The following is a 23,172-nucleotide window of genomic DNA, read 5'->3' on the forward strand; positions in this document are numbered from 1 at the left end:
CCCAACAAGTTGGAATCTGTGCTTAAATCCAATTTTAGAGCACCTGTGCACTGACCTACCGGAGGTCAGAAGTTTTGATCTCATCGAAATACTATGGAGGTTTATGTTGCACAAAATGAACGTCAATACCCAGCTAGCATTTTCATCTATACCTATAAAGAAGGATTTCTGTCTGTCTGTCTGTCCGTATGTTCCTTATAGAATCGAAAACTACTGAACCAATCGGCATGAAAACATGCATGTAGAGGTTTTTTGGGGTCAGGAAAGGTTTTAGTGATGGTTAGAAACCCCTCCCCCCACTAAGAGGGGGGCTCCCATACAAATGAAACACAAATTTCTGCATAACTCGACAACTAATCAAGCGAATAGAACCAAATTTGGCATGTGGGTGTTTTCGGTGACAAGAATTTATTCTATGGTAAATTGAGACCCCTCCCCTCTTTATAAGGGGAATTATAACTCCTCTCCTCTTTAAAAGGGGGGGCTTCCATACAAATTTCCTCATAACTCGAGAACCAATCAAGCAAATGGAACCAAATTTGGCATGTGAAGGTTTTCGAGGGCAAGCATATTTTCTATAGTAAATTAGGACCCCTCCCCACTTTAAGAGGGGGGGCTCTTATACAAAAGAAACACAATTTTCCTCATAACTCGAAAAGTAATTAAGCAAATGGAACCAAATTTGGCATGTGGGGGTTTTTGGAGACACAAATTTTTTCTGGCTGGCAAAGGGTGAACATGTGCATTCCATAACCTCTGTTCATTAACTCCTATTCCTACCTCCACGAGGTGCCGGCTGGGGTACGCAACTTCGGTTGTCGTATGCTAACAGGAAAGGGGGCACAGTGGCTCCCGCCCACATTAAGATGGCAGCCCCATCAGCGGGATAAGGACCTTAGGTTAACAGCCTACTGTACCAGAACACACAAAAAGTTAATGAAAATGAAAGAAGAAATCTCTCCGGATTATTGGCAACGACCTTTAGCATGAAAACACGGACACGAATCGGAACATGGAATATACTGACCCTTGCCCAGCAGGGCAAGCTGGCTCAACTTGCAAGGGAAGCTAGCCGTCTGAAGCTTGAAATCCTGGGGCTGAGCGAGGTCCGCTGGCCGGGTACTGGCGAACACAGGACATCATCCGGGCAAGTCCTGCTCTACTCTGGCATACGAGGTGAAAATGCTACTCGAGAAAGAGGAGTTGGATTCCTACTGAGCCCAGGGGCACGTGCGGCCCTGATGAAGTGGGAACCAATAAATGAGCGAATAATCGTTACCAGATTTAGAACACGGGTTAGGAACCTTACGGCAATCCAGTGCTATGCGCCAACAGATGCTGCCGACCTGCAGGAGAAAGAGAGCTTTTACAGCCAGCTGAACAGCGTGGTTGAGAAAATCCCGAAGGGGGACATCCAAATTCACATGGGCGACTTCAACGCGAAGATTGGCTCAAACAACGCGGACCTTGAACGCGTCATGGGACGCCATGGCCTAGGAGAGATGAGCGAAAACGGGGAGTTGTTTACAGAATTCTGTGGTAATAACGACATGGTCATTGGTGGATCGCTCTTCCCCCATAGACCAGTACATAAAGTCACGTGGGTTTCCCGCGACGGCCGAACAGAAAACCAAATCGACCACATCTGCATCAGCCGGAAATGGAGAAGGAGCCTTCTTGATGTACGCAACAAACGCAGCGCTGACATTGCATCCGACCATCATCTTGTTATCGCTGAAATACGTCTGCGCGTCGCACGTGTCCAACGACGGGAGGAGAAAGTTGGGTGCCGCTACGACGTCCGCCGATTGGAGAATCCTGAGGTGAAAAGGGCCTTTGTTGAACAACTTGAATCTCGAGCCTCGGAGTTGCCATCTGGTGGAACCGTCGAAGAGCAATGGACCGGCGTCAAGAACGCCTTCATCACGACCAGTGATGAAACCCTCGGCAAAGCGCACAGTGGGCGGAGGGAGTGGATTTCGGATGAAACTTGGAGGAAGATCGACGAGCGGAGAGAGGCGAAAGCCGGCATTGAGCGAGCGCGGACCAGATCGGCTAAGACAGCTGCCCGTCAACGATACGCCGAACTGGAGAGGGCTGTTAAATGTGCTTGTAGGCGGGACAAGAGAGCCTGGACTAACTCCCTAGCCGAACAAGGAGAAACCGCCGCCGCCAATGGTGATATCCGTTTGTTGTACGATATTTCTCGCCGCCTTAGTGGTGCCAGGATGAATACAAAGATGCCGCGAAAGGACAGAGCTGGTCAGCTATTGACTGACCGTACAGAACAGCTTAAGCGATGGACTGAACATTTTGAACAACTCTTCCGAGTTTCAAATGTCAGAGACCAACAAAACCAGCAGCGTACGACGCCTACAGTTCGTCGAATAAATCGCGTGAACTCGGAGGCGCCATCGCTGGATGAAATTGTAGCAGCCATCAAGAGTATGAAATCCAATAGAGCGCCAGGGATAGATCGTATTTCAGCCGAAATGCTCAAAGCTGACCCATCTTTGTCAGCTCAGATGATGCATCAGCTTTTCAGCAATATTTGGGAAACCGCAACTTTTCCGGTGGACTGGATGCAGGGCATATTGGTCAAAGTCCCTAAGAAAGGAGACCTAACGGAATGCGGTAACTGGCGTGGCATCACGTTGCTCTGTATTACTCTCAAAGTACTCTGTAAGGTAATCCTCAACCGGATCCAGGAGAAGATCGACGCTACTCTCCGGCGGCAGCAAGCTGGATTCCGTGCTGGCCGATCATGTGTAGACCATATCACAACGCTCCGCATTATATTGGAGCAGATCAACGAATTCCAGGACTCTCTTCTGCTGGTGTTCGTTGACTTCGAAAAGGCGTTCGACCGACTCAATCACGAAAACATCTGGGGCGCACTTAGGCGTAGAGGAGTTCCAGATAAGCTAGTCCATCTCATCGAGGCTCAGTACGAGGCGTTCTCGTGCAAGGTTTTGCACGACGGCGTCTTGTCCGACCCCATAAGGGTTACTGCTGGCGTGAGACAGGGCTGCATTTTATCACCGCTTCTGTTTCTCATCGTTATGGATGAGATATTAGTTGGAGCAATTGACAGTAGACCAAATCGAGGATTGCCTTGGAATCCTCTAACGATGGAGCAGCTAAATGACCTCGACCTAGCCGACGACATTGTCTTGCTCGCACAACGCCGAAACGATATGCAGAGCAAGTTAGATGACCTCTCCGAGAGCTCCCAGGCAGCAGGTCTCACAGTCAATGTAGCGAAAACTAAGTCTATGGTAGTGAACACTGACAATTCCACCAACTTTACAGTAGCGGGACAACAAGTTGAGCAGGTAGCCGTCTTTCAATATCTTGGTAGCCAAACAACGCCCGATGGTGGTACCAAGACTGATATAGCCACACGGATCAGGAAGGCCAGGGGTGCCTTTGCAGGTCTGCGAAACATTTGGCGCTCAAACCAGATCACTCTACGTACGAAAACCCGAATCTTTAATTCAAACGTTAAATCCGTACTGCTGTATGCCTGTATGCTGTATGCGAAACGTGGTGCGTCTCAGCGGAGACAACGCAAAAACTGCAGGTATTCATTAACCGGTGCCTGCGATATATTATTCGTGCCTGGTGGCCTGATAATTGGATATCCAATGAGGAACTCCATCGTCGGTGTCATCAACGGCCGATAGCCACAGAAATTCGTGAGCGTAGGTGGAAGTGGATCGGACACACCTTGAGGAAAGGAGCGAACGAGGTTTGCAGAGCAGCACTCGACTGGAATCCACAAGGACAGCGTAGAAGAGGCAGACCCAGAGGCTCATGGAGACGGAGCTTAGCCAACGACATCCGGGCTGTAGACGAGAACCTGTCCTGGCGACAGGTAAAAGCCATGGCGGGTAACCGTCAGCAGTGGAGATCTCTAATTTCATCCCTTTGTTCTGCCGGACCGGCGGACAAGGACACATAAGTAAGTAAGTAAGTAAAAAATTTTTTCTATGATGAATTGGGACCCCTCCCCGTTTTAGGAGGGGGGGGGGGGGGATCCTATACACATGAAATACAAATTTCCTCATAACTCGAGAACTAATCAAGCAAATGGAACAAAATTTGGCACGTGGGTGTTTTTGGAGACAAAATTTTTTTCTATGATGAATTGGGACCCCTCCCCACTTTAGGAAGGGGGGCTTCTATACAAACGAAATACAAATTTCCTCATAACTCGAGAATTAATCGAGCAAATGGAACCAAATTTGGCACGTGAAAGTTTTCTAGGGCATGAATATTTTCTATGGTGAATTAGAACCCCTCCCCACTTTAAGAGGGGGGCTCCTATACAAACGAAATACAAATTTCCTCATAACTCAGGAACTATTCAAGCAAATGGAACCAAATTTGACATGTAAGTGGTTTTGGACGCAAGATTTTTTTCTATGGTGAATTGAGACCCCTCTTTTCTTTAGAAAGCGAGTTATGGCCCATCTCCCCTTTAAGAGGGTGGGCTTCCATACAAATGAAATGCAAATTTCCTCTTATCTCGAGAACTAATCAATCAAATGGAACCAAATTTGGTATGTGGGAGATTTTGGAGTCTTGAATTTATTTTACGATAGTTAGAGACCTCTCACCCCTGTGGTAGGGGGATATGGACTCTCATACAAATAAAACAGAAATTTTGGCGAAACTCAAAAACTAATCGAACTCGAGAAATTCGAGACTCTTCCATAAAACATTAGTCAATACAAGACCACAAAAATTATCTATAGTAACACTAGATCATTCAGGACCCACCGTCGCAAGCGCCGCCCACTGGGGGGCTTGCAAAACTCGAGATTGTGACAAAGATCATGCGAGATTCATGATTTATGTACAACACAGGTTAATTTGTGGCAATACGAAGTTTGTCGGGTCAGCTAGTTTGTATATAAAAGATAAAAATCAGCATTACGTACAAATATACATGCTAATAAATCGAACTAATCGAACTAAACTAATGTGCAAAACTGGGATATCCGTACTATTTTAGAGGCGAAATACGTAATTAGGATTATTTACTAGCATCCGACTATATAAGTATCTATCTACGATAATATCCGATTAAGCGCGACTAGCTCCGTAATGCTATATGAATCTGTTCTGAGAATCGTATATATGCTAGTTATTATCATTATATACGATTCAAAGTCAACTTTATCAAGCTTTATTTACGATTCCGAATTTGTTAAGAGATATTCACGATAGTTCTCGTACAATGATATACGAGTTGGTGCTAGCTGGGTAGGCACTACAAATAATAGAAATCATAGGATACCGTCAAATTGAATTCGTTTGAAAGAATTCTTGCTAATCTGCTGACACTTCACATCAAACTCGATGTAGTGTGTTAAAAAATTAAACACAAAATGTTTTAGTTTACCCTGCAAGCTTCCATTAAAGTATGACACCATCTTAATTGAAACAAAATTGGTATCCTTTTACCGGTCCACTCAGCAAAATTTCTCATTAAAAGCCAAAACCAGCAGCAAAAAGAAGCTTTCACGCCAAACTCATTACCTTTTCGAATTGATGGCATAACCCTAAATATAGCTGATATAGAACGAGTCAGTTTGGTCGGATTAAAAGTTACGAAAAAAAAACTGCACTCACTTAGCCACGTACGCTGACGTTATGAAAAAAAAAAATGAAAACGCAACCTTTTACCCCCCGTTTCCACACTCCTAAAGGAATCAAATTTTAATTGATTTTCTTCGATGTTTTCTCGCCAATCGTGTCGTGCCCGCCCAAACGGCGTTTAACCAGCCGACAAATAAGAAAAAAATAAACGGTCCCGGAAGGAAACTCACCTGTTCAATTACTTTCGCCGACCAACAACGCCGACTTGTCACTCGATCACACAACGACACGCGGGACGAGAGAAATAACACCACTCGGCCTCGGAAACAGTTGAAGAAGAAGAAATAAGTGGAAAAAATTAATATAATCGCTCGAAACGCTTTCGCTGCAAACTTTTACCCCGCAGGGACGACGACGACGACGGGAGCGGCGGTCCGCCTTTCAAACAGCATCTAATTGGATTCTGTCTGACTTGTTCCGTCGGTGCAGAAGTTTTTCTATTTTCCCATCTCATCCCGCCTACAGAGCCGCCGGCCAGTTTCCAATGGGCCGAAAAAGTTACTCCGCTTCAGGATTAATATCGGAATAAATTGAATTATGGGCGGCGGCGTTGTTGCTGCGTTCATGATCTTGCTACTTCATTTTTTATTTTTTCGCCAAGTCAGACATGTTTCGGGGGAAAAACAGAAAAAGGAATTTGAAGTGTGTGCGTTTTCCACGAAAGTTTGGAGTTTGCTTCGATTCTATTCCGATGATTCAATTTCATAAAAGAAACTAATTATAATTCTGTCCAATCTTTATGAAAAGTGCTTGTACCAGTTACGTTTAGATTCCATCGTTAGGTAGACTGTATCTTCAGCCATAACTTCACCGGCACAGTAGGATCTGTAGGGACACTCAACCGTTCACTGTCCCGAACCAATAGCCAAGCAAGCTGGCAGAAGGGCACGACAGGAATCAACAATTATATCCCAAGTCCAACCATTGGGTAGATTGACCATGAAGGTCTTCGCCAGGACAAGGCAACACCTTGATTGAAAGAGTGCACTTTGAATGAGTGACATGTCCCATTTTGCAAGGTGTCCGCTAGGGAATCGTGACGACATGTGGTCTTTTTGCAACCCGTTGCGACAGTCAGTAGAGTGGTCCCAATAATCGGCTCTATTCACAGCGATGAAAACCATCAGAGGAATCTCGTTCCTTGTCACCCATGAAACCGCTCACTGTGACATGGTACCTTCGTTCAATTTTGCGAGGTAAAAACCTTAAACGGTTCTAAATCCTCCACTGATAGTTTGGCACTTTTCTACGGTATTGTACACCTACAACCCTCACCTGGCCACAATCTAATGGTTCTGCATTCGTCTCGTGTCATGTTGTAGCAGAGTAGATACTCTCGGACACCAACAACACTGTCGAAAAGGCTTGTGTATTATCAACTCAACTAATTTTCATCGCTTCCATAGATGAACGTTTCTCCGGTCGAAGAGAACAACTGTCGTATGCTAATGGGCAGATACGTACGTGCTTACCGTCCGATGTCGACAACGAAGAACGGCTGATTTCGAAAGATACATGTCAACATGAAGAAAAGCACCAAAAATCGTTCGCTTGGGACCAACTGAGCCGTTCCGTCGGGGGTAACTACCGATAGTTGGATGAAAAAATATGGAACCGTTGATGCGGTACAAAAGCTGTGTGGTTGGCGACAGAAGAGGAGATGAGATTTTTCGCCGGGTCCTCACTATCTCTTCCAGATATTAGCCGGTACGAGAATCGGACTGACTGACTAACTGACGCAAACTGCCGGGCCGTGAGAGGTGTACGTCCAACCTGGAGATGTAATGATTATGTTTGGATTCATGGCACAGCCCTCACATGTTCGGTCCATCTGCCGGTGTGTAAACGATTAAACTATGCATAAGGGTCCTATTTGGGTTCTTGGCGGTCGGTCGGTTGGGCCGGTCCGGTCCGTTCCTGGCGTGAATCCGTTGCGAACGAAGTGTACCCCTTTTGCTGCCGGTGACGGGTGGTGATGGGACTCGGCTCGGGCTGGGACAATGGGACCGATATTTACATACAAATGATTTGCTGTACTACTTTAAGGAGACGGTTTTATGGGATGTGTTTCACCAGGGACGGTGAATATCGAACGGTTTTGTTCGTACGGCGTTATTGGGTTGTTTGCCTCTCGATTGTGTGATTGGAATCAGTGTTTGGAATTAGTGTTTTTCGCATCACTACTAATGGAAGTAGAATCAAAACCAATTTTATTCTTTGTTGACTAGGGCTGGGACTATATATTTAACATTATCATATCATGGGGTAAAGCATAAATTAAAATTGATCACTTTCTTTATTTGGATAGTTGTCGATATTTCTAACAATTTAAACACAAGCAACCAGCCGTAACTGTATTGATTGGATACCCGAGCAAAGTTTTAAAGCAAATTGAAAACAAAATTTGATACTTTGATATGACGGATTTTGATTAACGGGCACTAAATTAACGGCAACTAAAATTTTGGATTTTTTTCGCGGCCCTTATGCTCAACAACAAACGAGTTCAGAGAGAAATGAGAGTATGTATGTGTTAGCTCTCTTTCTCTCCTCTTTTTGTTAATAATTTTTGTTTTGTTTGTGCTTGTCCAGTTTTGCTAATAAAGGCGTCGAAACAAGAAGCATTTCGGGAGCGCGTTGTACACTTCTACGAACTGCAACAGAAGTCTATACAGAAAAGTATACAGTACAATATTTAAAAAGCAAATACGTTGCGGCTTCGACTGTTCACCATATCCTAAGATGCCCAATAACTATTCGCAAGCAAGGTAGTGGAAGACTAGCCAAAATTATGGACGCAGAAGGACATCGTTCTCTTTCTCGTTTCTTCAACAACAAGTCCTCTGGTTAGGTTATCAATTAAGATGCACCAGACGAATGTTTGAAGAAAATTTTGATCCCGTTTCTACAAAAACATGATGGACAATACGTGTTTTGGCCAGATAGAGCATCATCGCATTACGTCAAAAAAACACAATCGCTCCTGAATACCCATTCGATTCCATTTTTACCCAAAAACCACGACCCGAAAAATCTGTCTTAGTGCGCCCAATCGAAGATTTCTTCGGGATTTTGAGTTCCTTGATGTACAAAAATAACTGGATAGCCACGAATGGCAAACAGTTGATTGGTAGAATCAAGAGATGTATACGCAAAGTTGATTCTTCTTCATGTATCTTTGTCTTGTTTTGACAGCTTGAGAAAAAAATTCCAAAATTTTAGTTGCCACCCGTTACTCAGTGTGATTTCATTTTGGTCGATTTAGCGGTTAAAATATCGAAATTGATAGCAAAATTTCCACGCCGTGAAATTAAATTGAATATAGTAGGATTTCGAATTTGGCAACAAACGCGTATCACCTATGTTGCCAAAATCGAAACCGTGCCAAAATCGAGACCTTTTTTTTATATGAAAAAATTGAAATGCGTTAGAAAATGACTGCATATTATTAATCAACGATTGCAGCCATTTTAGGTTTAAAAAATCCGCCAAGAGCTATCCGTTAGGCGCAAATAAGTTTTTGGCAGCCTGCGGTAAGACGTAGTCCTACGGCAATGAAAATATTATTTTTTTATTAATTTATTTACATAATAACAATACAAATAACCATCTAATAGTTTTCAAAGTATGTATTACTACTCTACTAGTGAGAAAAATGCAATTTTGTTTCTTTCTTGAACCTATGAAATGATGTTTGTCTCTTTATTGCGTGAGGCAGGCTGTTCCACAGTCGTATAGCGCGATGTCTGAACGAGTCTCGCAAATTATTAGTTTCACACCTTGGAAGTAGCAAGTTCAGCGTTCTAGGAAGTGTTGTTGTGGTAAAATATTCTTCTAAGTAGACTGGAGGGTGATTTAGTATTTTATACGTCATACTGCAAATTCTAAAATTTATATATTCCCTGTAACTACAATCAAGAATCAATTTGGAAAAACTTGAAATGTGGTCAAATCTTCTTAATCCGTAAACAAATCTGGTAAGAGAATTGATAGCAAGTTGTAACTTACGAAAGTTTTCGTCTGTTGACTGAGCGAAAAGTACATCTCCATATTCGAAAAGTGGAATTATTAGGGATCGTACAAGTTTTAATCTCATCTGCTGTGGAGTACAATGTTTTAATGCTACCAAAGTGTGCAATGTAAAATAAACTTTTTGGCAGACCGCATTAGTTTGAGCCTTCCAGTTCAGATTGCTGTCCATGAAAATGCCAAGATTTTTTACGACATCGGAGTAATTTACATTTTCACTACCCAGTTTGACAAGAGGAGCTTCATGTACATCCATGTGTCTTGTCCTAAAAATGATTGCTTGAGTCTTACGTGCATTTAGTTTGAGACCATTCGCATTGCTCCATTCAATTATGTTTTGAATGTCTAGATTAACCATGTTGACAGTGTTCAGTAGTTCACTCAGTTTTCCCGATAAATATATTTGACAGTCATCGGCATACAAGTGTGACTGACAATAATTAATTTGATTAGGTAAGTCATTTATAAACATTGAGAAAAGTAAAGGACCTAAAATTGATCCTTGCGGTACACCACATCCAACACATAAAACGTCAGACTTAAGACCATTGAATTCAACATATTGTAGTCGATTAGATAGGTAACTTAATATTAACCCAACTGCAGAATCGTGCAGCATAAAGTAACGTTTAAGTTTTTTGCAGAGCAACAGATGATCTATAGAATCAAATGCTTTACTGAAATCAAGCAATACTAGTACAGTTATCATTTTCTTATCCAAAGCACATCGAATATCGTTATCGATTTTTATAAGAGCTGTTGTGGTGCTACAGTTTTTTCGATATCCTGATTGAAAACGACAAAGTAATTCGTGCTCATTCAAATATTCATTCAGCTGATTTGAGAGAATCTTTTCGAAGATTTTTGAAAGCGCTGGAAGTATGCTAATAGGTCTGTAATCGATCTCGCTAGCGGGATTATCAATTTTTCCAATAGGAACAACTCGTGCCACTTTCCACAAGCTAGGAAAGGTTGATGATGTTATACTGAAATTGAAAAGGTCAGTTATGTAAGGAGCTATAATCGAGAAAGACATTTTCAAAATTCTGAGTGGAATTTCATCATTGCCAACAGAATCGCATGAAGCCGAAGAAATTTCTTTAAGAATCTCGTCTGATGTTACACAACGGAAAGAGAAACGTGCTATTGAATCGCTATCGCTATTATTGTTCGAAACCGCCAACTTTTTTTCATGAACACACTGAGGGCATCATTTTTTCGTCATTTAAAGCATGTATGCGGAAAATGACTGATATTTAAGCATATTTTTAAAACTACAATTTTTTGTGTTGCCAAAAACGAATACTTTTGTTGCCAAAATCGAAGCATGCCAAAATCGAACCATGCCAAATTCGAAATCCTGCTGTACTACTTTTGTTATCGAAAATATCAAACAGTAGAATCAATATATATAGAATGCCAGTGTCGCTGCAGTGCTCGTGGTAAACATCACACATTTGAAAATTATGTATTTACATTGTATGCGCATATGTGTGAGTGATCGATTCGAAACGGGAATCTGATTGTCAAACTAAAAAGGCAACCCAATAAAAAATCTTTCTGCTTTTTCGTAAATCACGTAGGATAAACCACCCGATTTGGTCGTTTTAAGGTATTTCGTCGGCAGGAAAATTTTCTATTGGGCAATTTGACAATGTAGTTCCCGTATCCAAGACACGAACCAGCAACATGTTTGCCACCAAAATATCCATGAAACACCAGCGACACTGGCATTCTATATATATTGATTATACTTATCAAACGGAATACTGATCTTGCCGTTACATAATAGTAATGGGAAAGCTGAATTAGTTGTCATTTTGCCATCATATCCTCATCATATTGCTATCATCATATAATTTTAATTGATCATTTTACTAAAAACTACAAGGTATACAGCCCTAAGGGTTGTACGAAAGGGTGACGTAGGACTGTGTCTAATACTCATTACATTGATAACATGTTTTAATCGATGAAGTATAACTTTATGCCTGATCATTAGATCAGAGACTAATGCAAACTGCATTTATGGTATATGCATATTTGAGTATCAGTGAGTATCATTGTTTGAGTGTTTATTTGTAAAAGAAGAGCGATATATTCTGATTTAATTCTTCACTGAATCAATGGTGGTTTTGAAAAAAACCGTTTGAAATTGTTTGGTGGCCCTGAAAAGAACTATGTTTGAGATGATAGCACTTCTTAAAAATCAGTACTATAATTACTGTTGCCAATATATAGATGTATGTCGCTATTCGGTGCTTTAGACTCTAGGATGATGGTTGCCCGCTAATACAGGAGTGATAGGAAATACCAAATCACTGTAAAGTAGAAATGGATTAATTTTATCAAAATACTGACCGTCCGTCAGTGCGATCGTGCGATAAATGAGCAGACGGCGAACCAAGTGTGCTATTTTATAGTCACTGGCACTGCCGCTGCTACTTGTAAGCTACTGTAGGTGTTAGGGAAAACCAGATCGACTGCTGCTGCTGCTCAAATGATTATCCGACGCTGAATGAGCAAGCATTTTCCATGTTTACTATGGTATAACGCAAAATGGAACGTTAACCATTTAGAAAGTATAGAAAAATCTTTCCATTCTTCAATTACTATAGTTCTTATAAGAACTGTTTAAGACCACAATGGCCTGCTGCTGAATTTGCTGCCCATCAGTCGTTCCGTTTCCATTTGCCTTCAATGTTGGTTTGCGATAATTGCCATTGAAACTGCCGCCAAAATGCCATCGGGTATGCCTCAAATTGCCATTAATTGCCGCAAAAGTCCTTGGATTTGCATCCAATTGCCGGTGTTGCCGCCAAAATGCCATCGTTTTTATCTCCAATTGCTGTCGGTGTTGCCGCCAAATGCCGTTGGTTTCGCCACCAATAGCCGTCGATGATAAATACTGACCGTCCGTCAGTACGATCGTGCGATAAATGAGCAGGCGGCGAACCAAGTGTACCATTTTATAGTCACTGGCACTGCCGCTGCTACTTGTAAGCTAGTGTAGGTGGTGGAGGAAACCATATCGGCTGCTGCTGCTTAAATGATTGTCCGACACTGATTGAGCAAGCTATCGAACAATTTCGCATGTCTGCGATGGGGATAATGCAAAATGTAACGTAAAGTGCATCGTGTGGGATTCACGTTGGCCATTGCCCGCTGATTCCGCTTGTCTTCGGGGTCGGTGTTGCCGTCAATAGCCATCGATGTTGCCAATTGGATCGGAAAAGGGGTGTGGCTTACAAAGTGGTCTCAAAGGTTATCATTTGGATCCAAATCCTTTGGTGTATCTAATTGTCGTCCGTGCCTGTGAAGCTAGGCGATCACAAGGGAAATGTATGGGAAAATTCGACCTTAAAACTTTACACACATTTTCACTATTTAGCGTATAAAAAATTATTATTAATATGTTACTATAAAATTGCTGGACATTTTATCTATCCAACGACATATTAACTGTTATGTTTCGTTCAGTAGTATAGTAGCTATTAGCGTTTGAAATATTTCATTCAAACGTTACACTTCTATTTTTCGTTTTTTCAAAGTGCTACCCAGTCCCAGTATAGTGAACAAGGACGTAGTCCTACGTCAAAAAAATAATGTGAAAATAGATTAATTAAAATATTGTAGGTTTGTTTACATCATAATTAGAATGTGTCAATGCAATTTCTGATACATCATAAGTGCCATTTGGTTTCAGTAACAAAACATGATTTCTAGCTGATATCAACAGCAGAATATGTAATAACTTTGATATAGTTTGCTTGCCAAACCTTGCTCGGGTACCGTGTAATCTGCAATAGGATAGACAGGGTATTCGCAAGCAAATGCAAATGTCATTCACCTGGCAATGGTAACTAATGGTGATTGGTAACTAAGGCTTATACAAATTTGAAAAAAAGTTTATGTCGCCCCCCCCCCCCCCTTCTAAAATTCTCGAAAATTGAAGGGGCAAAAAAATAAAGTGTAATACATATTATGTTGCATTCTTTAGTGATAAGCAGATTTTTTACAGTTCACCGAGTTTACATCTTTAAATTACCCAATATGTGCAAAGTTAAAGTAATTATCAGCTTAGTTTCGATCAACTTTCCTTCACCAACTAAGTTTTTTGATTCCTGCTACAGGTCGCAGGCGGTCCCAAAGCCGAAAATTTGATGTGCTTGAAATCAGACTTTTGGCTCCACTTTCTTTAAATCTTATTCCATTTTATTTTAGCTTGCTTTAAAAGAACCGAATTAGATTGAGGCATCAATAAACTAAACAATATATTAGTGAAATTTGGTACCGCTTTTGACGGACATATTCCGAATTGCAGGACGGTTATTTTATGCTGTCATCGGTAGTAGATAGATTAAAATAGAAATACAACAAACTAGACACTCCGGAATATCAGCTTTCAGTGCTTTAGGGGCTCCAATTGGTCGTTTTATTCCGTAGTGTCCAAGAACTTACCCTAATTTTGGATGTTGGGGACATAAAGCTTACAATTTTACCTTACAAATACAATATTTTACCATGCATGATGTTACTGAATTGTTTGAAACTTTTTGGACTATTGTCATGTTGTGATTATTATTGGGATCAATGGTGGCCCCGACATTAACATCAAACCAAGTCATGTTAAGTTATATTGCTTTTGTACTGTGCATCTTCTTCTGCTTTAAAAATGGAGTTTTAGTATGGATTATGGCAATGTGCGAAACTGGAATTAAATTGGAATAACATTTTCATTGCTAGGCAGTCGTAACGGTTTATCTCTCCAAACATTTCAATGATTGGTTCGGTTTGAACTAAAATTTAAGTACTGTACAACATTTTTGTATTAAATATGCATTAATATGGAAAAATAAACTCTGGTGTTTCGGTTTTGAAGGTTTAATGTTATTATTTTTTTCTTGCCCCCCCCCCCTTGAACAATATTTGGAGACTAGGACATAAACTTTTCTCCAAATTTGTATAAGCCTAATTTGTTATTACTAATAAACTTTCATATCAATTTATTTTAGTTGGAAAATGCCAACTAATATAAAATGGCCAGTTTATTTCCAAATGGATGGAGGATATATTGGTTGGCAATAAGAAAGATAACTGGCTCTGTAGTCATAACAAATTTACATAAATTTAATTTAATACTACATTGTATGCTTTGTTCAGCTATTTATTGGAATGTTTTATGGAAGAATCTAAAATTTCTCGAATTCGATTGGTTTTTTAGTTTTTAAAATTTCTGTTTCATTCCCATGAGAGTCCGCCCCCACTACCAAAGGGGTGAGGGGTCTCAAACCACCATAAAATAAATTCATGTCTCTAAAATCCCCTACATGCCAAATTTGGTTCCATTTGCTTGATTAGTTCTCGAGGTTTGCAGAAATTTTGTTTCATTTGTATGGAAGCCCCCCTTTTAGAGGAGGAGGCAGAGGTCTCAGTACACCATAGGAAAAATGTTTGGCTCCAAAAACACCCGCATGCCAAATTTGGTTCCATTTGCTTGATTAGTTCTCGAATTATGAAGAAATTTGTATTGCATTTGTCTGGGAGCCCCTCCTCTTATAGGTTTGAGAGGTCATAATTCCCCTCCTATAGAGGGGACGGATCTCAACTCACCATAGAAAAAAAAAATTTTTCCCAAAAACCCCACATGCCAAATTTGGCTCCAATTCATTGATTAGTTCTAGAGTTATGAGGAAATTTGTACTTCATTTGTATGGGAGCCTCCCCCCTCCTAAAAAGGGGAGGGGTACTAATCAACAATAGAAAAAAAATCTTGCCTCCAAAAATACCCACATGCCAAATTTGATTCCATTTGCTCGATTAGTTCTCTAGTTATGCAGAAATTTGTATTTCATTTGTATGCCAGCCCGCTCTCTTAATGGGGAAGGGGTCTCTTACCATCATGAGAACCTTCCCCGGCCCCAAAAACCACTACATGCAAATTTTCACGCCGATCGTTTCAGTAGTTTTCGATCCTATAAGGAACATAAGGACAGACAAACAGAACTGTGTGCTTCATTTGTATGGCAACCCCCAGTCTTAGTGGTGGAGGGCTCTCAAACCATCATATGAACCTTCCCTGGCCCCAAAAACCCTATATGCAAATTTTCAAGGCGATCGGTTCAGCAGCTTTCGATTCTATAAGGAACATACCGCCAGACAAATAGAAATCCATTTTTAAAGGTATAGATTTGTATGGTAGCCCCCCCTCTTAGTGGGGGGAGGGGTCTTCAACCATCATAAGAACCTTCCCTGGCCCCAAAAATCTCTACAATTAAATTTTCACGCCGATCGGTTTAGTAGTTTTCGATTCTATAAGGAACATACGGGCAGACAGACAGAAATCCATTTTTATAGGTACCTATAGGCTATAGATTTATTGACAGTGAGTAATTCTCGCTGATACGGGGCCACTACTGACACCAGGTCCTCAAAGATTAAAACTTTTGCGCTTAATTGGTTGAAAATGGTTGAAAAATAAGAATTACACTTTTGATACCTCGAAATAGTGGACTCCTCGTTCGCCAATAGGCCTAACAGTTTCAAAAAAAGTTGAATTTTGAGTAAACCTTGGGGTCTATATCATGTGATATTTCATAAATTTGAAATCGGTTGGGGAGCTCATGGTGAAAACGGCGATTTTTTGATAAAATCCAATATGGCGACCAAATCCAAGATGGCCGCCAAAAAAATTAATCCATTTGAAAGTCCTGTTCTTCTTTATAGAACCGGGCCATTTGTTGGTTGTTTCATGGCAAATTTATGAAATATCACATGATATAGATCAGGTTTGCTCAAAATTAAACTTTTTTGAAACTGTTGGACCCATTGGCGAACGAGGGGTCCACTATTTCGAGGTATCAAAAGTGTAATTCTTGTTTTTCAACCATTTTCTACCAATTAAGCGCAAAAGTTTCAATATTTGAAGACCTCGTGTCAGTAGTGGCCCCGTTTCAGCGAGTATTACTCCAGTCTTATGTCTTAATAAAGAAAGCGAACACACGTTAAACGCTAAAAATCAAATGGCTGTATGCAAGATTGAATGAATTGGCTATGGCACGGATTGGTTCATTTTTTCCGTGTTGTTGATTACGAGTTGTGAGATTGAAAAGTTGCGTTGACGTATAACTCTCTCAGGAGCGTAAAAGTAGAGCTGCCGGAGTAGTTCAGGCTAGACTAAAAACTGCATTGAATGGCCAAATCACTCAATAACACGCATCATTAAACCAACGACATTTATTGAAGATGTGCAATGTCTATCGCTGGTTTAATGATGGCAAGTATTCGCGTGCTACTGAGTTACGTTGGTCATTCTCTCCATTTCAGATTCTCTAGTATTAGGGTATCAACTCCAAGTAACTGGCAGCGACCAGTGTAGGAACGCTGGTTGGTAGCATTACACCATGGCAGCTAACGAAGTGCGTAGTAAACAAACTTTGTTCTACTTTCTCGAACCTAGCAGTCCAACTCCTGTGTAACTCCTTAAACTTTAATTTGCTAAACCTGCTCAAGCCTGTATCTAGCTTATTCAGCTTCTGTCTGTTTCTTTCTGCGATAAAAGATTATCGCATTGCATTTGTTGATTCTAAGTGTCAAAACATGCCGAGAGCACCAACACTGCATGGAATCTGCCCTAAGTTCCAAGTTGTAGCAATCATTGTTACTGTGGATAATGTCATATATTTTGACGTCATTGGCGTAAAACGGGCGGCATTCAGGGAGCAGTACAACAGAAAGTTCGTTGATAAATTACGGGAACAAAAGAGGTCCAAAATTACTCCTCTGGGGGACGCTCCAAGTTTCTCCAGTTTGCTTAAAATAATTCTGTAATCAACTCGATCAAATGTGGCCTTGAGATCCCCCGCTTGTCCACCGTGGTCCGTTGTGTGATTCAAATACAGTCAAATTTGTTGCAATAGATCGCTTAGGATAGAATTCATGCTGAACAGTTGTCATGTAATTCTTACATGAGCAGTAAAACGCCTCATTGATAATTATCTCAAAAACTTTTGGGCAGCAGCATAAGAAGGTAATTCCTCTGTAATTGCGAACGTCGCTCTTGTCACTGATTCCAACAGTATCTTCGAAGAGTTCTAGCCCTTAGCTGTTTTAGTCTGAGTGAGTTATTGTTCGACCAAGGACCAAGGAGACTTTGGTGGCGAGTGGGCGTTGGGTACAAATTAAGTTATCACGTTCATGATTGTACGCTGAAAATATCAGACGGCGTCGTCAATACATGTATCACAGGTTTGTGTCTGCCAGTCAACGAGCCAGTCAAAGAGATAGCGTATCTGATCCCGTCGTAATGCGCTCGTCGAAAGTCCAGTGTATATTTTGGCGAAAGTCCAGTGTACGATTTAACAGAACTTCCAAAGTAGGTTGACCTGCGTCGAGAGTAATAAAAGGGTTGTTTGCTCCTGAAATGGTGCAGACGGGTGTTGCGGCTTCATTAGTCCATTAGTCCAAATCAAAAAAATTAAGCGTTTCTGTTAATTATGCCATTGTTTTGCATCAAGCTATGCAGGGCAAACCCGTCGATAAGTGTAGATCGGCAAATAAAGCCGTTAGGAAGTCGACCTGAATTGTCCCGTCATCACAACACACCACCGAAGCCGAGGCTGATTATAGCCCCCAAACGGCAGAGCATAACCACTGAGTTCGAAGTTGCAGACAACAGCACCGATGGAATCCGCGTGCTCATGAATGCTGATAATATCGTTACGGCGATCTGGGGGTAAATAGATGATAAATTTCACCCATAGCAGATCTACAGTATCGGAAACATGTGTCGGATCGATATAACTGTTCCATCGAGTTGAAACCGCAATTAGAATATCTCCGCCAGGTGAAGTACCCGGTAAATAGCTGCATGAGAGAGCGGTAGGATCAGAGGCTCGACTGCGAAGGATGCTACAGAGGCCATTGCTACGGATGGAAAAAACTTCGGGAAGACTTGATTTAAACGGTACCATTGAAATTTTCTGCGTCAAAAATAATAATAAGAAGAAAACAAAACAATCAATCTGTCACTGAGCTGGCTCTTTTCTCTCAGGTACCGAACACACCCATTAGCGGAGCACACGTTAGGACAAGATATATACTTGCCATGAGTTTGGGTTCCGGAAGTATTGTTTCCCACACCCACACGCAGGACCGGAACGATTCTTGGAAACGTTGGATTGTAACGGAATGCCGCTCCTAGGCTTTGCTTTTTTATATGACGTACGAAATATTCCGTTTTCCCCTACTTACGAACAGAGAATCAAAAATCACAAACGCACAACAGACAATGATATTGTCCTCACTTCAAAATGTTGGGACAATATAAGATGAAAGTTTGGCACTTTCGCATGAAAGTAGGGACAATAACAAGATATCGTAGATGTTTATCGTGGATACAGATGTTTCGTGACAATCATGCTGTTGCTTGCGAAAGAGACACACTGTAGTATGCAATACGTATTGTACGCAACGAAAGCAAACCTAATGATGTCACACTGTGTCGGCAGCGGCAGTGTCAATGTAGTTACCAAGGGTACATTGGTACTTACCCGTGGTAAGTATTGTACACCAGACTTTGGGACAAAGCAAGCTAGACTTTTTGTTAAGTTTTTTGCTGTTTGTCCTTTTCGTTCAAGTTACTGGTAAAGTATTGTCTTTCCCCAGTCGACTAGCGTCAAACACATATTTTATTGTACAGGGTAGATGCTCCAGTAATAGTGGGGTTATGTCGTGGGATAGTATTTAAAGACGGTTTGAATGCTCAATTTATCTGTTTCCAATGGAACTATACGATCCTATGGTGCGCCATAATGTTGGCTTTAAACACATAGAAAAAGCTCGTGTTTTTAGTCTTGCCCTTGAAATGTGGTCCAACATATTATATATATTTTTTGAAACGGTGGTTCTACAATTGGAGAAAGTAATGAACATTTTTGGAAGGAGAAAGTAATGAAAATTTTTGGTAATGAAGGGGAAAGAGCGGAAAGGTGAGAGGTGAGGTAGCTACACTTAATAAGTTTTGACTCCTACCTTTTATCCAGTGCTGGAACGTGCATGGGTCGAACCAAGTTGTAATCTGAAATTCTAACCTAATTCGAACCCGCAACACCCGCCAGGGCATGTGGCCCGCTGGTACCCATGTACCTTTGAACCGTCCAGCGCCTCTGCGAATAAACTCTGAGGTTAAACGAGGGATTGCGTTGCTGAAGACCAACAGTGCCACTGGTAAAAACCGTCTACCAGCAGGGCTTTTCGAAGAAACTAACGCTGGCAATAGCTTTTCATTGGGATATCTCTAAGACCTTGGAAGAGGGGAAGCTCTTGTGAAGTGGATGGAAGGAGTTGTTTGTTCTATCTACAAAAATGTTAATCGACTTAACTACTGCAATGCCGACTACTACGCCGCGCCGATTGTCACCAATAACACAAAGATTCGTAGGGAATTATCAAGCTAGTTTCATGGGAGCTTGCGGCACTAAAAAATAAACGTTCACCAATCAGATCTTACTTAAATCTCGGGAATACAGTCTTGCATCTTTATCGATTTCAAAGCAGCATACGATGCAGTCGATGGAAACCAGCTTGGGCAAATAATTGATGAACACGGTCTTATGGACCGTGGGTGGTATGTTTCGTGAGCATCTCGGAGACACTCTCCGGTACTACCAAGAGGTAGCGAAGATCGAGATATACTGACAGGTTTATCCTATATGATCTTAAACATCGCTCTTAAGGACGTGGTCCGACGAATAGGCATCGAAACGAGAGACACTATTTTCAGCGAAGACTTGTTCAAGTTTGGTTCCAGCATTTTCTCACGTTGAATAACTAAATCTGACGTTTTTACTATATGAAAATTGTGATATTATTATTCATTAAGACAATATGTTACATGAATACAATAAACAAATAAACAAATAAACTCTAAGGCTAAACACGATTTTACAGAAGTGTTGTCAGTTTAAAGAAGAAAGAAAGGGTAATCTAAGTTAAAAGAAATCAATTTCAAAAATAATTTATTTTCACCTCTTCAATAACTGCGGAACCGATTCCTTCTGCGGCAGCCTCCTCATCGCACAAACTATGGATACGATGAAGTCTGGGTCATGCGCTGTCATGTTTTCAATAAAGTCGTTGACATCGACGGTTTTGATAGTAGCAAATTTGTGTACGAGATAAGCGTTGGATACAACTTTCAGAGTAAAACAAATTGTCTGTACAACTCCAAGTTAACAAGTGCTCAAAAGCTTCGAAACTTTCGCGATTTTCCGCGATCCGCTTTTCAAATGATTTTCACATTTTCTAGAGATTAACTTTACCTAACATAGATAGCTGAAATCTGTTATCGATATCGTTGTGCCAACAAGGCGAAGGCAAGCCAGGTGGAAGCATTCGCAATTCAACCAAGAGATTTGTTTGAAATCACTTAATCCAGGGAAGCTTTTGCTTGAACACGTATCCGGTCGCAGTCGTTTGTGAAATTTCTTATCACAATCTGAAATTTGGGTCGTATTTAGTTGGCTCATACAGACCCGTGTAGATCAATATAGGTTTTTTCCAGGAAAAAAAAATCTTGAACAGGAAACTTACAGCTTTAGATATAATACAAATTGAAAGTGGATCTCGGAACCATAAAGTCAGACTGGGTGCCACTAAAACTAAAACTAAAAAACTAAACTAAAACTGGCTCCATTATTCAACGATTCTACAGGCAGCCCCCGAAAGGAAATGTTTGTTTTTAGAGTGACGTTAAAGCGAAAATCGGCAAGTAAGAGTGTGCAAACAAGTTTGCTTAGGATTATGTCCTTTCGATATCCAGCTAGTTCGAATTTGAATCTGCCCTGTCGAAATGTTCGTCGGTAGCACACTTCCAAATGTTGAACGTTTCCGAGGAGGGCTTAGCTATGGCTTCCGGCTTGGAATAATGCATCATTTCCCGACTAACAGGCAGGGTAATCCAATTCACAATCTCGACAAGACGAGATGAACTTGTTCGGGACCTTATTTCTCCCCAATTCAGTCCCGGTGCCGGTGGAGTCCCTCGGGGCTAGCACGCATATGCTTTTCGAAATCCGCAACCCGGAGAGTAAATATTTGCGGAAAATTTGATATTTGTTTGCCTGTCGTTGGTTCGTACGGCGGAAACGAATTGGGTTCGCTGTCCTTGAATCTCCTCGGCCCGCCGACACATCGTCAGCCCGTTGACCTGTCGTGGCTTGGCGTGGGGTGATAGGAAGCGACGGTTTCTTGACGAGTCATCATTCTTATTTTTTCCTTTTTTACTTCGTAGAATTTCGATATTGCTTGTGGCCATAGTGGCAAGCTTCGCTTTCTTGGCCCTGTGTAAACCTGTTCACTAGTGGGTGGCTCAAACAGCAGCTCTTGAAATAAGTTTGTTTAGGTTTGCATGCTGTCATAACTTAGACTGAGGGATTCACTGGTTTTCTTGCTATAATAGAATTGTTGGGTTATCTGTTGGTGTGTCCTGTTCTTTAGAATTAGTAGAAACGATAATAAATCGATGCTGATTTTTTTCAACGAAACAATCTAAAATTACTCTTTTCTTTCAACTAACAGCTATTTCATTTGAATCTGTTTCTTTTCTCTTTCTCTGCTTTGACGCATTCAAATCATCACGATATTCACCATTGGCAGTCTATATTGCAGATCCGGACCTAATTCTTCCACGCGGCAGCGAGATGGAGTTCACAACGTTGTCAGGAGCTTAACGGACACGGCTCCAGGCGGAACGAAACGTGAACAGCTGTAAATACACTAGCGTAGGTAAACGGAAGGATATTGCGCTCCTTTTGCGGTATTATACCATATTTTCCGGCTGAGAATGAGACGATTACTATCAACCGAGTGATGGGGTGAACGCAGGATTTGAATAATTCCAAACCGGTCAATGGACTTTGAGTTTTCCCCTCATGGAAGACATTAAAGATTCTATGCGAAATACCACTGATCGATATTGATAGAATACGAGGAATTCGCGATTAAAATGTATCCAATTCATTGCCAGCTTAAGAAGAAATGTGACCTATTAAGTAAACATCTGAAATCAAATTGCAATGTCGAGCAAAACCAAATACAAACTATTTATATACACACTCACAAGTACACACACACATTTATGTAGGTTTATTTTTAGTCTAGGGGAAATCAGATGGTTTATTCAGAAGTTATGCTGTATAAATATTATTTAAGAGGAACGATGCGAGGTGCGATTTTCCGAAAGGGATTGATGTAATAAACTTTAACGCTTAAGGAATTGCAGAAAAAAGTAAAACTTTAGAAAATATGTTGAAACCCACTCCCAGAAATGCAAAACTTCAAGTCTAGATAATGAATGATATAATTTAGATCGTCAATATTTTTTTATATAAAACAAAAGAATCAAAAGTAATCTGAAAGATATGCGAAAAATCAAATAGTTGTGGGTAGGCAATGGCAACTAACTGTGAGCCTTCC

At 41.1% G+C, this 23,172-nt stretch overlaps 1 protein-coding gene across 1 annotated transcript in view; it reads left to right on the forward strand.

The window, feature by feature from the left end:
• Positions 1 to 22,427, forward strand: part of LOC128745603 (hemicentin-1) — a 149,410-nt gene extending 126,983 nt beyond the window's left edge. Inside the window, exon 16 of the mRNA XM_053842681.1 lies at positions 22,354 to 22,427. Coding sequence (XP_053698656.1) covers positions 22,354 to 22,427 — 74 coding nt within the window. The remainder of the gene's footprint in view (positions 1 to 22,353) is intronic.
• The last annotated feature ends 745 nt before the right edge of the window (positions 22,428 to 23,172 follow it).

Source organism: Sabethes cyaneus, chromosome 1 (genome assembly GCF_943734655.1).
Source record: "Sabethes cyaneus chromosome 1, idSabCyanKW18_F2, whole genome shotgun sequence".
NCBI lineage: Eukaryota > Metazoa > Arthropoda > Insecta > Diptera > Culicidae > Sabethes > Sabethes cyaneus.